The sequence below is a fragment of the Echinops telfairi genome, unplaced genomic scaffold, assembly GCF_000313985.2.
Source record: "Echinops telfairi isolate 266 unplaced genomic scaffold, ASM31398v2 ScPeMD7_7469;HRSCAF=8507_0, whole genome shotgun sequence".
Lineage (NCBI taxonomy): Eukaryota > Metazoa > Chordata > Mammalia > Afrosoricida > Tenrecidae > Echinops > Echinops telfairi.
This window is the reverse complement of record NW_022111372.1, coordinates 44,769,220-44,786,404: the sequence shown is the minus strand read 5'-3', so window position 1 is coordinate 44,786,404 and position 17,185 is coordinate 44,769,220. Positions and strand designations below refer to the sequence as shown.

Here is a 17,185-nt window from a genome sequence, read left to right as displayed (position 1 = left end):
TGTGCAAAGGGTCACTACGGGTTGGAGCTGAAATGGTGGCGCCTAACAATAACAACATGAGTAAGAAACCATTTGACCCTATGTAACAATACTATTTTTAATAAAATGCTTTATAATTCACATTTATCTTTTGAAACTTACAGAAAAAATAGGAAGGTGCAATTAATTTCTCTTAACAACAGCATGCTTCCCATTCCTGTAAGTAAAAGCATTATAATCTTATCATATGACCAGATTTTAGATGTCATTATACTCATTTTTCATATTACTTTAAATATAAGATTAGGAACCTTTGTGGTTCAAATGACTGTCTTTAACTGCTAATAAACAAGCAAACCAATAATAAATGTTGGCAGTTTGAACCCACCCAGCAGTTCCATAGGAAAAAGATCTGGCATTCTGCTACAGTAAAGTTTACAGACATGAATATTTTACAGATATGAAAACATTCTGAGGCAGTTCTACACGTTGACTAGAGGTCTCAGTCAAAATGGACTCAATGGCACCTGCACACCATAACAACTTTTAGATTGTGTGTCTTATTGTACAGTGAAGTCAGACAAAGCTAGTATGGCTTATCTGAATTCTGTAGATATTCATGGCCATCAAGTTAATTCTGGCTTCGTGACCCTAGAGAGGCAGTCCAAGGTCATGTTATTTGCAGGAGCAAGGCTATAATATTTGTTGGGGCAGCCAACCAAGGTTTTTCTTCTATGGTGGGACTGAAAGTTTAGAACACAGATCTTTTGGTTGTCAGTCTAGCAGGTAAACCTTCAGCAACCAAGGCTCCCTTGAAGAGGGACTATATGGAAATAGATGTTTAGCAAAAGAGAAACGTCTGTAGCAGTGAAGTCATAGGCATCAAGAAATGTATATTTTTTCTAGGGAAAACAAAATCAAGGGTGTGCTATCATTTCATTGATAGCACATAAATACAAGGTCTGTTAATTGCAATTTAATCCAGGTCTCCCAAAGTCAGTAAGTGAACAGAACATTAACTTTGAACCATTTTTATCTCTTGCAATCAAAGTAGGAAAGTGTTGAAATAATGATAATTTTCTGGAAAGAAGTGAGTATTCTTTTCATAACTTTCTTAATAGCCTCCTTTATCTGCTTGTTTCTAAGACTATAGATGATAGGATTCAAGAAAGGAGGAACTATACAATAGAACACAGAAATGACCATATCGTGTGTCAGAAAGGAGTTGGAGGTTGGCTTCATATACACAACAGCACCAGAGCCGAGGAAAACTATGACAATGAGGATGTGCGGGATACAGGTGGAAAAGGCCTTTCTTCGTTCTCCTCTGGTTGGAAACTTGAGCACAGTAGAAAATATGTGAACATAAGACAGGGTGATGAAAGAAAGGGTGCTACCACCTACTATCATTGAAGAGGTAAAATTTACAATTTCATTGGTTAAGGTGTCAGAGCAGGAGAGCTTCAGCAGAGAGGGGATATCACAGAAAAACTGATGAACCACATTAGAACGACAAAAGGACAAATGGAATGTGTTCCCAGTGTGCACACCTGCATAGACCAGACCACTGAGTGCAGAGGCCAACGCCATTTTGACACAGACTCGAGGGGTCATGATCATATGGTAGTGGAGGGGCTGGCAGATGGCCACATAGCGGTCATGGGCCATGAAGGTGAGGAGCAGTAACTCTACATAAGCACATAACACCACGAGGAAAATCTGAGCTGCACATCCAACCAAGGAAATCACCCTGTTGTTTAGCAGGAAGATGACACAGGCCTTGGGTACAGTCACAGAAATGTAACACATGTCCCAGACAGAGAGATTCAGGATGAAGAAATACATGGGGGTATGAAGTCTTTGGTCAACAGTGATTACTGTGACAATGAGAAGATTTCCTGTGAGAGTAGCCAAGTACATTAGTAAAAATAACATTGTGTACAAGACCCTGAACTCCTACACATCAGAAAATCCTGTAAGCAGAAATTCAGTCACTATGGTAGAGTTAGACATTTAGTATAATTTCTTTAGGATTTGAGAGAGACATTTAAAAATATCCTAAAAAAAAAAAGAAGGATGAAATAAATATAGTAAGTACATGCATTGATCCCCATTTTCCCCTTTATATATCCTATATCTGGCATTTCTTATCATAAAATAGCATAATATTAACTCATGTTCCTTTAGTATTTCTACTTGTGTAACTTATTTCTGAGTGGCAGCAAAATAAGCTGGGCTCAAGTTGGTTTACATTTCTATCACAGATGTGTATGCAGTATTAGGAGTCAAAGATCAAAAGTTTGCCTGGCAGATTTATTGCATTAATATAGGTAATTTCTATGTATGCACATTATTATTATTAGAAGACATTTAGTACAAAACTAGATGGTGACCAAAGTACAAACCATATAGAGATAGTATGCCACAATTTTATCAGATTATCCCCCTTTTAAAAAAATTCATCAATCATTCTATTTGGGACTCTTACATATAACAATCCATGTATCTATTATATTTAGCATATATGTACAAATATTTCAACAATTTCAAAACATTATCTTTCAACAATTTGAAAACATTATCTTTCTTCTTGAGCCCCTTGATATCATTTCCTCTTTTTCCCCTCCCTCACTTGCCCTGTCACCTTTTTGAACTCCTGATAAGTTGAGTTTTTATTTATTCATATTTTTAAATTATTTATTCATTTTATTGGGGGCTTGTACAACTCTTATCACAATCCATACATAAATCCATTGTGTCAAGCATATTTGTACATTTGTTGCCATCATCATTCTCAAAACATTTGCTTTCTACTTGAGACCTTGGTATCAGTTCCTCATTTTTCCCCTCCCTCCCCGTATCCCCCTCCCTCATGAACCCTTGATAATTTATAAATGATTATTTTGTCATATCTTACACTGTCTGACCTCTCCCTTCACCCACTTCTCTGTTGTCCATCACCCAGGGTGGAGGTTATGTGTAGATCCTTGTAATCAGTTCTCACTTTCCACCCTTCCCTACCACCACCCTCCCAGTATCGCCACTCTCAGCACTTGTCCTGAAGGGATCATCTGTCCTGGATTCCCTGTGTTTCCAATTCCTATCTGTACCAGTGTACATCCTCTGGTCTAGACAGATTTGTAAGATAGAATTGGGATCATGATAGTGATCACACAGGCTGGTGTGCTTCTTTCATGTGGGCTTTGTTGCTTCTGAGCAAGATGGCCGCGTGTTTACTTTCAAACCTTTAAGACACCAGACACTATCTACACCTTTTGATATCCAGTCACCATAAGCTTTCTTCACCACTTTTGCTTATGCACGCATTTGTCTTCAGCAATCATATCGGGAAGGTGAGAACACAATATGATATACAACCCTTTCTATCCTTCACCTATGATCCCCCTTGAGGGGGGTTATTTTGTCATCATTGCTATCAGTTCCCCTTTAGCCCTCTTCCTTCCCCAGCCCACCTTATGTCCTTAGACTCGTTACTGTTTCTGAAGGATTTGTCTATCCTGAATTCTGTAATTTGAAAGTTCTGGTCTATACAGATGTATGTACGCCACACTAGCTGGATTTGCTATGTAGGACTGAGATCATAATACTGGGGGGAGGAAGGATCACGGATCTAGAGAATTGTTTTGTGTTTTGTCAGTGCTATACTGCCCCTAGATGTGTCTTTCTTCCAGGCAGCACATCTGTGCTGGAATAGCCAATAATCCCTAGATGGCCCCTGGGTCTCTACCTTGACTTCTCTTTTTCACCTTGATGAGGTTATTTTTGGACTTACGGTGCCTGTTCCCATCCACACCTCATGATCACACAGTGTGCTTCCTCCATGTGGGCTTTGTTTATTGCCTGATGGAAGGCCACTTGCTTGGCTTCAAGCTTTTAAGACCCCAGATACTATAGCTTTTAATACCTTAGCACCATCTGCTTTCTTCAACACATTTACTTGTGTACACAGCTTGTACACATCATATTGGGAAAGTGGGTGTATTAGTCTACGTATTTTGGAGAAACAAATCCACAGAAACTCATGTATAAGAGAGTTTTATGTAAAGAAAATGTGCATCACGAAAACATCCCAACCTAATGCTGCCCAAGCCCACAAGTTTGTCAACCAACCAAAATTCACAGGATTATAGGGTTAAGGTATAGGTGTTAATTGCAATGGTGAAGCTAAGAATTATATAGAGATGCCAGGTTGGCAAGGGGTGGATTGAATTAGTTAATTGTGCCAGCCTGGCTGATAATCACATGTGGGGCTAATTGAAAGGCAGAGGGATAAATGGGTGGTGAGCCTCACCTTTCTAGTTCTCGGGTCTCTTGCTCTGTAATGGTCGCACCAGGGTGCAGCTGCCTTAGCAGCTCCCTGCTTCAGCTTACAAGATTGACTTCCTACAAGACATCCCCAAGGAGAAGCCACATGGACCTATCCCAATGCAGCCCTGGGTGCTGGAGCAGCCATGTGGAGACCCCTGCTAGTGCTGAGATGCTTATTCGTTTACTGACTCAGTTTTCCTCCTGCAGTTGGCATCATTGCCTCTGCTTTGTAGGTGGAGGACTTTGTGGACTGGTGCTGGGTTAATGGGTTAATGTTGGACTTGTGGGCTTGGGCAGCATTGGGTTGAAATGTTTTCGTGATACACACTTTCTTTACATAAAACACTCTTATATATGAGTTGCTGTGGATTTGTTTCTCCAAAGTACCTAGACTAATACAGTGGTCATCGCCCATTTCCAGCTTGTTAAAACCAAGTGTTTTTATGTTGAGGGAAAACGTGAGTAGAGGCTCAAAATCTGTCCACTACCTCAATGTATTGCCATATAAATGTATGTACATAAACCAATACTCCAGTGTTTATGTATTAATAATATATTTACATGTGTGTATGTCTATGTTTGTACCTCTATTAATAGTTTTGCTTCCTAGTTCTCTCCTCTATTCCCTTCTACTTTCCTCCTTTCCCACTATCTAGCTCACCCCTCATTTGCCTCTCTGCAATTCCTCTCAGCTTGATTATGGTTGTTCCAACCCCTCCAGGAACTCTGCACCATCCTCATGCTCGATTTTAGGTCCCTAGTTGTTCCCTTATGCATGACTTTATTTGCTTACCACTCCCTTCTCCCCACCTCTTCTTGCCCCAAGTACCCCCAAATCCATTGATCCTGTTGCTTTCTCCTTGGGTTTGCTTCTCATGCCTAGCTAATACAAATATACATAATAGAAACAACAAAGACAGGACTAGAAAAACAAAACCAGCTAAAAATAAGAAAGAAAGATAGAAAAGAGAGAAAAAAAAACATACATAGGTCCAGGTATAACTCATATATATAATATTAACTCATGTTCCTTTAGCATTTCTACTTGTGTAAATTATTTCTGTGCATATATTGGCTTACATTTCAATCACTGATGACTATGTAATATTGGGAGTCAAAGATCAAAAGTTTGCCTGGTAGATTTATTGTATTAATATAGGTGATTTCTATGTAAGTATACTATTATTAGAACACATTGATATATAGTTAGTTGGTGACCAAAATACAATCCATATAGAGATAGTAGGTTATGGTTTAACCAGAATATCTCAATTTTAATTAAAGCTCATTTCTTCCTACTGAGAAAAATACTGTTTATATTCCTATTTCCACCACTAAAATTTTTTCTTTCACTTGGAAAGTCCCCTGAAGAATTATTCTTTCTGACAATCCTTTTCTATTATCAATATATATTTGTTTATATAACAGCTAAGAAGTTATGGTTTTATTTACACATCTGATATTCTCTATCTGCACTTTTGTTAAATATTTTTTTACATTTTTACAGGGTAATTTTTATTGTTATCTAACCTAAATACAATAATTAACCAACTGAATCATAAGTACATCAGGTTTTATTTATTTTGGCTGTTATATGTAGTTTAGATTGTTCACACATTCTACAATAAAATTCCCATTATAATTATGCAATTTGGAAAATTATATACACAAGTTGAAATGAAATAACTGTACTATGAAAAGACCAAATGAGTCTATTAATCTATGAAGATGTACAGGTAAGAGCACTCAGCGAGAGTCAGGTTTGTCCGCTCAAAGGACAGATTATTACATGGCATTTTTTCTCTACCAGAACTTTGTAACCGTTTTGCTCTTTCCTACCAGGACAATTTATGTTCCTTGGTTTTTCATCCATTTTAGCTGTCTGAGGCCTGCAGTGGCCACAGAAGCCTGATTTGGGGTCCACTTTTATATCACAGTGATCCAGACCTGGAAGTGCTTTCCATTGATTTCCTACTAATTGCTTTTTAAAAACACACTCCTTTGGGAATACTATTGAAAAGGAGTTGTATTTATGTTTTAGATTTTATTTCCATTTTTACAATCTAAATGTTATAATTATAAGCATGTTTTCACTTTAAATATGTATTGCTATGTTTTAGAATTTAAATATACTTAGAAGTAATTACTTCAACTGAAAATACAATTGATAGACATTGATTGTTTGATCAATTAATATATATTCATATAATTCACCACAATTAATATCCCCTGGTTCTATAAGTTGCAAATAACACATATTTTTATTCTTAATTGAAATGTAAGAAAAAGAAATATTATTTGGGTGTTTTGTTTAGTTATATTTGTTTAATATTTGTTTAATTATACTAAATTTGTTTAATTATACTGAAATCTGACTAAGATGAAGTGCATTGAATACTCTATTTTGTCTGTCTCCATATCACTGCCATGTAGTTGATTTCAACGCTATAGTGATGCTATTGGTCAGGGTAGAAGTGCTCCTTTCCTCTCCCGAGGCTATTGATCTTTCAGGGAGCAAAAGCCTCCTCTTCTCCCTTGGAGCAACTGTGGGTTTTGAGCTGCTGATCTCTTTAGCACGCCAATGGCTAAAGTAGCCTACTACACCACCAGGGTTCCCTCTATCTTGTATAGAACATTTATTTTACTCCTAAAACCTGAACATATTCGAAAACTTAAATGACATCTCTTTAAATCTTACACTAAATTGTTTTTTTTCTGACTGTTGTTTTATATAATCCTGCTGATTGAATATGATTACCATATTCAATCCATTTGGTTGAATATTTTTACTGAATAATCAAAGTTCAGTCATTTATTCCACTGCTTTTCTGATGATTGGAATATTAACAATAATTGCTTAACATTACTCTCATAAAAGTCAATGACAGACTTACACTACCATATTACAGGACTGCAACATGCTTTAATATTTTGAACATCTAGTGATACTCTTTAAGACACACCAATAATTTTTAGGTTTCCAGGGTGAATTTACTATGTCTCTCTAGTAGAATTGAATTTCATGACTCTCGAGGAAAGATAGGTTTCATATTCTGTCATTTATTTGTGTTTTTAATCTTATTTATTTACTTTTCAGTCGCAGAAATATTTGAAAATCTTAGTGCCATTATCTATAACTTTTTAAATTATGAAGCTAATATTTGTAAAATATTTCAAGTAGAGGAAAAACTCAAAATGGTTGCTATGTTGAAGAAAAGTCAATAAAAATTATGAGTGACTGACAAAAGGATTAAGCATGTGCCTCTTTTTGCCCTTAACATTTATCCTACTCTATATCAACAAAGTAAAAAAAAAATCATTAAATTTAATAGCACGGACTCAATACCCACTCCTAGCGAACCATTAAGGCAGTGTTGAACTGCCCCTGTGGGTTTCTGAGACTTAACTGTTGATGGAAGTAGAAAGTCCCACCTTTCTCCAATGGAAGGTCTGGTTGTTTTGAATTGTTAACATTTTGGATCACAATCCAATGAGAAGATATATTCATTGTTGTTCTTAAGTGTCATTGGGATGGCTGTGATCCATAGAGACCCTGAGCACAACAAACAAAATATTGCTGGTCCTTCACCATGCTCACATACTAGATCGAGCCCATTGTTGCAGCTACAGTGAACTATATCCATATTACTGACTAAATTCCAATAAGTAAACAAAAAGTAAATTTAAATCACAGCACCCTCCTTTTTCTAGTGTAATCACTTGTTTTTAAAATGAACATGACAATATAAAATATCCTGAAATGGTATGAGTCGAGCTAGAAAACCTTAAAATATTTCTTTAGTTTAATAGTTGCAGGTTGATGGGCATTTCAGTCATGGAGAATTTTTATTAGGAGATTAGAGAATTACATGATTCTCTCATCCCTCAAAGTGTAAAATCATACTGTTCTTTGACTTTTATAGAAAGACTGGTAGGATATTCTTTCAAGCCAAAAAAATTGCAAGATATAGTTTGCTCATTGATGGATTTTTTATTTAACCACATATCCATTATATATATACAAATTCCTCAAATTTCCAAAATATTTTGAAGTGAATTATATGCAGATAATAGTCTGGAAGCAGTGTTTATGGGATCTCTGTAAATATAATCATGACCAAATATTTATATATCCTATAACATGCTGTCAGAAAACACTAGAACTGTAGTTTAAGTAAAAGGAACTTGTGTATAAAATCTACATGTATGTCATGTAATCACTGAGTCACTTTGTACAAAGAAAATATAATATTTCTTAGCAAATTAAAGATATTTAAAAAATCATTCATTAATAATAACAAATAATTTTTGGTAAATCAAAATGTATTCAACTTAATATTTTAGTATAGATTTAAACACTGTAGATGTTGGCTGTGCTTAGACTATTTGTGCACTTGCCATACGTTTTAGTATCAGCAAGGTACAATGCTGTTTCTTGCTCCCTTTGAGTTTTTATGCAAAACTATTAATTTTACTAAGATGAATGTGGTTGTTTTTAAACCAAATGAATAAAATTAGTTTATGCATGTGAGTATTTTCCCTATCTATACTTTCTATTTTAATCTCATTTACAGTGTTTCTGTATGAACCAGTGAACAGTATGAGAAGTAACTGAAATCAGCTATTCAAGTAGTAACAATTAGGAAGAAGAGAGAAAAATAAATTAATTAATAACAACAAATACTCACAAGATGTTATCGTATATGTTGGATAGGCAACCCAGGACTTCTAGTAAGGATGCAATGTTCTAATGAAGACAAATATGAATAGGCACATTTCTCAAAATGACGGACACTATGAAAGGAATCGTTCTGTTTTATAACAAGTACCTCTGTTTTCAGATATTTCTAAGAATATGAGGAGGTGATGACACTAGAAAAACTCAAGGGAGTACATCCCATGACATTCAAAAATATACAGTCCCAAGGAGGAATTTCAAGAAGATAATTGGATCTACATGGACAGTAAACAGAACCTTGTGTATGAACCCAAATTTAATATATCAAGACATATTAGTCTAGTTGACCCTTGTTAAAAGAATGATGAAGCTTGAGATAATGAATTAACCACGCACACAACTCTCGGTTCTTCTAATATTTCATCTATTCCTTGGTTGAATTTTTGGATTGTAAGGAAATGATCAAAGAATGAAAAGTCAGGGGTCCAATGGCTGATTTGAGCACACAGTTGTTGTTAGGTGCCATTAAGTCAGTTCTGAGCCATAGTGACTTTAGACACAACAGACAGAAACACTGTCAGGTCATCAATTGATCCTCACAGTTTCTACTGCACAACCGAAGAAAGCACTGTATTGTGACATCCTTTGTCCTATGACTGAGCCTATCATTATACCATTGTCTCAATGCACTCCCTTGAAGGCCTTCCTCTTTTGGCTGACCTTATACTTTATCAAAAATGATGTCTTCATCAGTGATTAATCTCTCCTGATAAAATGTCTAAAGTATGTAAGTCCAAGTCTTGCCATCCTTGCCCCTACAGAGCACTCTAGTCTTACTTCCAGCAATACAGATTGGTTTGTCCTTTTAGTTGACCGTGGTATTTTCAATATTCTTCTCTGGAACCACAGTTCATATGCATCAATGTACAAGTCCTTGGTTTTGGAAAAGTAGTCTCCAACTTCATTTATATCACCAATTTCATCTTTTCCAATTATTGTTACTCCTCTTTGTTTCCAATTTTTGCATTCCAATCACCAATAGCTATCAATGTATCTGGATTACGTGTTTCATCAATTTCTTACTCTAGTCACTGGTAGAATTCTTCACTAGTAAGCATTCCATTAATTCCTGTAGCCTTGTTTTTTGATAATGCCTTTGGGGCAGCTTTGATTTATTCCTTTAGTATAACTTTTCTTTGAACATATGTTACCTATTGAAATAGTTGAACACTGAAAAACTGTTTTTGATACAAGAATTCTACATATTTCTTCCATTATATTTTGATGATTCTGCATCATTCAATATTTTCCCTATTGTATCCTTCAATAGTGCAAGCCATAGAAGGCTTCCCTCCCAGGGTCCAACCCTTTCTTATTTTAGCAGAGAAATGTTTTGCTTGATGAAAAAATAGGCAATTGGGTAATATAATTAAGGAAACCATCCATGTCCTAGTCCGAACAATAAGAAGACATATGGTTGAAGAAACAAAAGGAAAGATAAAAAGATGAGAGAAAAGAGAACAAAACCCTACATAGGTCCAGGTCTGTTTGCTGGTCCCCATGTCCCCATGAGACCCTCCTCCCTGGTCCTGAGGGAAATCCAGGGGCTGGCCCTCCTCACCCGAAGTCCACTCTTGGAGCTCCTCAGGGGCTCTGTGGCTCGGCTTTACTCCAATTGCTGATCTGTTATGCTCCATTCCCACACTGTGTCCCTGCTGTGTGTCCACATTATTGTCCCCTGTCTCCGTATGCTCCACTTAGGGGACAACATGTCTTTAACTCTTGGTAGTCCCACAGTTCTCTCTGCGCCCCAGTAGCTCCATGCAATGACCTCATCCTCTGGGTTTGGTGTGCCCATATGAAGTCTGGGCCAACTGCCCCTTTCTCTTTTTCCTTCTTCTTTTGCTTCCATCTGGGTATGGTTGTTCGGTTCCTTTCCCCCACCAGAAGGTCTAGTGTCATTCTCTGTGGCACACCCTTCCAGGGTGGGGGTCAGGCTGGTTCTGGTTGGGGCCAGCCCTGTAACCCAGTATTTTTATTCATTCCTCCACGTGTTACGTTGACCTCCTGGTTTGGCATGCCATGGTAAGGTCTGTATGCACCCTCCAATTCTGTGGAGACACAACCAATACTCTCCCCCTGGGGAGTTAGTGCCCTGTTCCCCCCCTTCCATCCTCTCAGTTTCTCCTCAGTCCCATTCTCCCTCCTACTTCCCCCTTTCCCCTTCTTTATGTTGGATTCACATGTGCCTCCCTGGGTGTGGTCTGACCTCCTCCCAACTGCCTATGCTTCTACCCATATATTGTGAAATAAGTGTCTTTTCTTCTATTCCTGCTGTGCTGGTTATATTTACCTCAGGGGACTCATTTTATACTTGTCCTTTTGAGATTGACTTACCTCGCTTAACATAATTCCTTCCAACTCTTCCCATGAAACAATGTGTTTCATGTAATCATCCATGCTTTTTAGTGTTGCATAGTACTCCATTGTGTGCATGTGCCAGAGTTTACTAATTCACTTGTCTATTGATGGAAATTTATGTTTGTTTTCAACTCTTTGAGATTCTGAATTGTGCCGCAACAAACATAGGAGTACAGATGACTGATCGTGTTTTATTTCTTACCTCCTCTGGGTATATGCCCAGTGGAGGGATGGCTGCTGGGTCATAAGGTAGATCAATTTCCATTTTCTTTAAGTATCACCAGATTGCTTTCCACAGTGGCTGTACATACCTACATGACCACCAGCAGTGGAGGAGGCTTCCTATTTTACTGCATCCCCTCCAAAACCTGTTGCTCTCTGATTTACTGATTTGGACTAGCCTCAGGGGTGCTAGGTGGTATCTCATGGTTGTTTTAATTTGTATTTCTCTTATGGCTAATGAACGGAAACACTTTCCCGGGTGTTTTTTGGCCATACGGGTCTCCTCCCTAGTGAAAATTCTTTTCAGTTCTTTGCCCACTTCCTCAGGGGGTTAATGGTTTTTGTCTTTTTTCAGGCCATGTGGGTGTTGTAGATTTTAGTAATAAGTCCTTTGTCTGATGTGTCTGTCATTGCTAAAAATCCTCTCCCAATCTGTGGCTTGCCTTGCTATCCTCTTGGTGAAGTCTTTTGAGGCGTACAGGTGTTTCATTCTTATTAAATCCCATTTGTTGATTTCCAGTGAGCCTATGCATTCCTTGGGCCAATGATCTTAGGTTTGTCCCAATTCCTTCCTTGATGGTTCTGATAGTTTGGGCTTTTACTTCTAGGTCTGTGAACCACCTTGAGTTTGTCCTTATGCAAGGGGTGAAGTAAATGTCTTGTTTCATTTTTCTACATGTGGATATCCATTTCTTTAACAAGGGATTGTCTTCCCACTTGATGTTTCTGGGATCCTTATCGAGGATCAGTTGTCTATGTGCTGATTCTTTTACTTCTGGACTTTCTATTCTTTTCCACTGGTTTGGTTATCTGTCATTGTGCCAGTACCATGCTGTTTTGACCACTGTAGTTGTGTAGTAGGTGTTAAAATTAGGTAAAGTGAGTCCTCCGACTTTGTCCTTCTTCTTGAGGAGTTCTCTACTAATTTGGGGCTTCTTCCCTCTCCGTATGAAATTGGTGGTCAGTTTTTCCAATTCTTTGAAGAAAGTTGTTAGTATTTGAATCAGAATAGTGTTAAACTTATAAAGTGCTTTGGGTAAGATTGACACCTTTACTATGTTGAGCCTTCTAATCCATGAGTATGGGATGTTCTTCCATTTGTGGAGGTCACTTTTGTTTTCCTCAAGTCTAATAATAAATTCTGTAACCTTGTGTGTGGGTTCTGCTACCTCATCCATTAGCACCTGTTTTACCCTTTGGTGCATGGACTTCATCCCCTCTATTGTGGACTTCATCCCCTCTATTGTGGATTTCATATCATCTATCATTGCATTCTTATTCTGCGTTGCTTCCCTCAGCTCCTGTATTACTCCAAGAAGACTTATGAAGATTTCTTTCTGTGACAGATTCATTTCTGATTCTTATATGACTGTCATTAGCTCTGCTACTGTGTTTTGTCTCTCTCGGTTTTTTTAAAGAGTTATGTGGTCTGTTGACTTTTCCTCGATCCTTTTGTAGGCCCCCAGAGGATCCTTAGGTCTTTCTGTGTGCTACTGCTAACGATGCTTTCATGGAGCTGCCTGTGACCTACTATAGAGAGGGGTCAGACTACCATGTAGGCAGAGTTCCTCAATGTTTCAGTGGTCAACAGTGGTGAGGAGTTTCAGTGACTGGAGTGGAAGATGGAGCCTATATTTATGACCCTGGACTTCTTTGACCTGGTCTGTCAGGGCATGCTTAGCATGTTTTTCTTGTTTAATTAAAACATATTTTTTTCTTTTCTCTCCAATTTTTAAAGATGCCTACTAGAAGGGAAAGGTCTGCCATGGGAGGTGATGCTGATCTAGGGCTCTGAAGCCAGCCTATGTGTGGGGAATGTATGCTCTTCATATCAAGCTTGCACTTTACCCTGCTCCCTGCGGGCTTGGAGTGCGGAGCTGCTAGGCAGAATCAGTGCCATCAGGAAGCGCAAAGCAGTAGTGAGCCTCCTATGCCTGCCAGAACGGGCTGGAGCAGCAAGGCATAGAATCACATCACCATGGCTGGTTATCGTCACATGTATCAATTCTTTATTCTTATTTCAAATGCCCTTAGAAATGAGGTGCCCATCTGCTGGCAGTATTCTAATAATGCTCTGCTTTCTTTGTTTAAACTTTCAGTATCTGACAGTGCTTCAAAGCTATATATAAGGTTTTCAGTGGTTTTTTCATCTGAAGTGGTGTCTAGTCCTCCCTTATTGTCTGTTCTTTATCTCGAAGTTTTGCTGAAACCTGTTCACCAGAGTTTTAAATACAGGTGGCAAAGCTTCCACCACCACAGAAAAACACAATCCACCTAAGTATAAAAAACTGACAGACAAGTGATGGTGTTTCACGTTACTGATGTTTCACGTTACAGCCTGATTTGATATAACAAAAATTTCCATGGGCTGTAGACTGCATCAGATTTTCTCTCACAAGAGAGAAAGAAGAGAGAAGTGACCACCACGACCACCAAAAAAAGGAAAAGAAAAGAAAAAAGAAGTATCCCCGCTAGACCAAGTGATTTATTACTGGAATTATATTAGACCTAGTGGAAAATTTATGATAACATACATGGTGCTCTCTAAGAAACACGAAGCCCACACATGTTGAAAGGAAGCAAGGATCTTCCTCTAGAGCCATCAGGGAGAAAAGAGCTAATGTCCTGAATTAAGATTGCTGGCCTCCTGAACATTTGGAAAGTTTTTGAGCGGATCATAATTTTAAAAGTAAAAATTCATACATATGCTGATTCAATTCATCATTATAATCCCTTCAATGTATCATGCTTACCGTAATTCCTCTATGCATTTTTTATTTCCATTCTTCCTTCTTTTGTAATCTTCTGGACTTTCAATTTGAGTAATGCTACCTTTAGATCTTAAATGGTTGATTAGTGTAACATGGAGGTCAGTGCAGTTCCAGAACTGTAGGAACCTCGTGGAGGTCCTACCAGTCTCTAACTGACCACTAAGCCTGACTTCTTTTATGATTTTAAGTTCTATTTCACATTTTTCTTTAACTCTACCCCAGACCATTTAATGTGATAGTTTGTAGAAGTTGGTTGTGAGAGCCCAGTAGTATTTTGTTTTTCTGATCTTGTGGTGGAGTTGGATGTTTCCTTGTGTCTTTCAGAGTTCAATGGTTCTCATTTTGGAGAGTGAGAAAATGGTAGTTGCACATTATATGACTAACATGCACTTTTAAAATCCCAATCACTGTTTATGGAAGTAGGCACTAGGACACTGAGTTCTGAACCAGGTTGTGCCAATTGATGTTGGTGTCCCTCAAGACTATGGGCCCTTTGTCCCAAGGCTCAAGAACTCATTCCTGTCATGTCTAAGAATTTTTCTCAACTTCTCCCATTTATGCTCCACCACATTCATACATATGTTGGCCATAAATATCAAACCTACATGTAGTAATGTGTATATTCCTATTCAATGTTATATCCTCAAAAATTTGGGAATTTAAATACCATATGACACAGGTTTTAAAATATTATATCACCATTTCCATGTAGTTTTTTTTCTAGTCGTTCATCTGTTTTTTATATAAGATCTTCTCATGTATTAACTCACAATAAGGAGACCGTGCCACTACATCTATTCTGTGCTAATGTAATATGAGGAGATAGAAATAAATACAACTTTAGTAACAATTTTTTGGGTGCCATCTCCCATGTAAAGTGGAAAACTGTAAAACCCTAGAAGGTGACTCCCTTTAGGCAAGGAAGCAGACACTCCATAGAACATTAATGTTAAAATGGATTGATTTTTTTCAACAATTCTCTGTTGATATTTTTCATTTAAGTGGAATATTTCCTGGCATTACTAAAGTTTTCAGAATACACTATAAAAACCATCATTTTGTGATGAATTTCAGCTTGAATGTACTATGTTAGGACATATAGTAAAATGCATGTTCCAATTTCAAACCATTCTTACTTTATTTCAACTAATGCAATTTAATTTCTTTACCCTGTTAACAAGATAGTAAATCCTGGAAGTACTCAGTTGTGTGTGCCAAGAAATCTGGGATACAGATATCTGACAAAACAACTGAAAGAAATACACAATTATACTGATTTCAAATAAACATAATTCAACAGAATGTAGAAGTAATTGAACATTATTAGTAGCATCAAACATGCATAAACTTTTTAGGTAATTTGAAAATGTTTACAGCAAAACATTGACAATAAACTTCAAAAAATTTAAGCTGTGGTCAGAAGACAAGGAGGACATTATCATTGCTGATGTCAGATAGGTCTTGGCTGACCTCAGAGAACCTCAAAGATGTGTACTTTTTTTGTTCACTGTGTGTATATATATTTTACTCCGTTGATCATAGGAAATTATTGCTAACATTGAAAAAAATGGATGTTATAAACTAGTTAATTATAGTTAACTGTTATCATTTCTGATATCAGCTGGATCGTGGCTGAAAGCAGAGAATATCAGAAAGATGTTTAGTTATAATTATTGCCTATGCAAAGGCATTTGACTATATGGATCATAACAAAATATGAATAGGTTTAGGAAGAATGGGAATTCCAGAACACTTCATTATGCTCATTGGAAATTTTGTACATGAAATCTGCAATTTGTGCTCTTCATTATTAAATACTTAAATGCTCTTCTATGTTTTCAAACTAGTATTTTTTCATATTACAGGTCTTTAATCAATCTTCTTCCAATTTTGATGCCATTTTCTCATGCAGAGTACAACTTCTAAAATTATTTGCTCAACATATGGATTGAGTAAATATGGTGACAGAGTACAATACTGGCAAACAATTCTCATGACTTGAAACAATGCAGAATTATTCAATCCTGCCTCTTCGTAGAACTATTTGCATCTTTTATTCCTGTACTTCCTTGTATTCAAGTTTCAATATTAGTGATTTTCTCTTTTGTATATGTCTTGCAGGTTCCGGCTTTCACAGAATATTTATTAGGCAGAAATGATCATTTTATTGAAAAATAGTTGAATTTTCCTTCTATGTAAACACAGGTAAACGGAGGTTTCTTTTGTCATGGTATTTACTGCATAAAATTGTACTGATAAAAATAATGATAAATATTAACTTTTCTTCTATATGAAAATGTCTACTTTCAGTACAAATTAATTCATATTTTTTACATAGTGTGTGGTTCATAATTTACTATGATATTTGTTATGTTATTAATTTATTGTATAGAGACAGCTAAAAATGCTGATCATCTAAAGCCTAATTAATAAACTAATAAAATCAATAGAGATCATTACATTACAGACACAAGGAAGAAGCAATTTTGGGGTATATTTTTAAGGTTTTGGAACTGAGCTAAAAAATTATATTTTCAGTGTAAGGAACTACTTTAGTTTGGGCAAAATTTACATAAGAATTTAAGATTGTGGGACATAACACAACATATAACTAAGTTATTGGGGGCTCTTACAGCTCTTGTAACAATCCATACAACTGTACCAGTGACCTCCACACAATCCATAACAATTCATACACTTGGATCTGCGACGTCGAAGACATTCAGACAGACTTCAACCAACGGGAAAGACAGTCAAATAAGATAATCAGAGATGGGAAAAAACC

The 17,185-nt window shown here is 36.9% G+C and overlaps 1 protein-coding gene across 1 annotated transcript; it reads right to left on the bottom strand.

Moving 5' to 3' along the window:
• Positions 1-1,011: 1,011 nt before the first annotated feature.
• LOC101662382 (olfactory receptor 14C36-like) lies at positions 1,012-2,042 on the bottom strand. The gene is given in 1 exon segment (XM_004697212.2): positions 1,012-2,042. A coding segment is annotated over 1 exon segment (981 nt). The 5' UTR covers positions 1,993-2,042.
• Between the last annotated feature and the right edge of the window lie 15,143 nt (positions 2,043-17,185).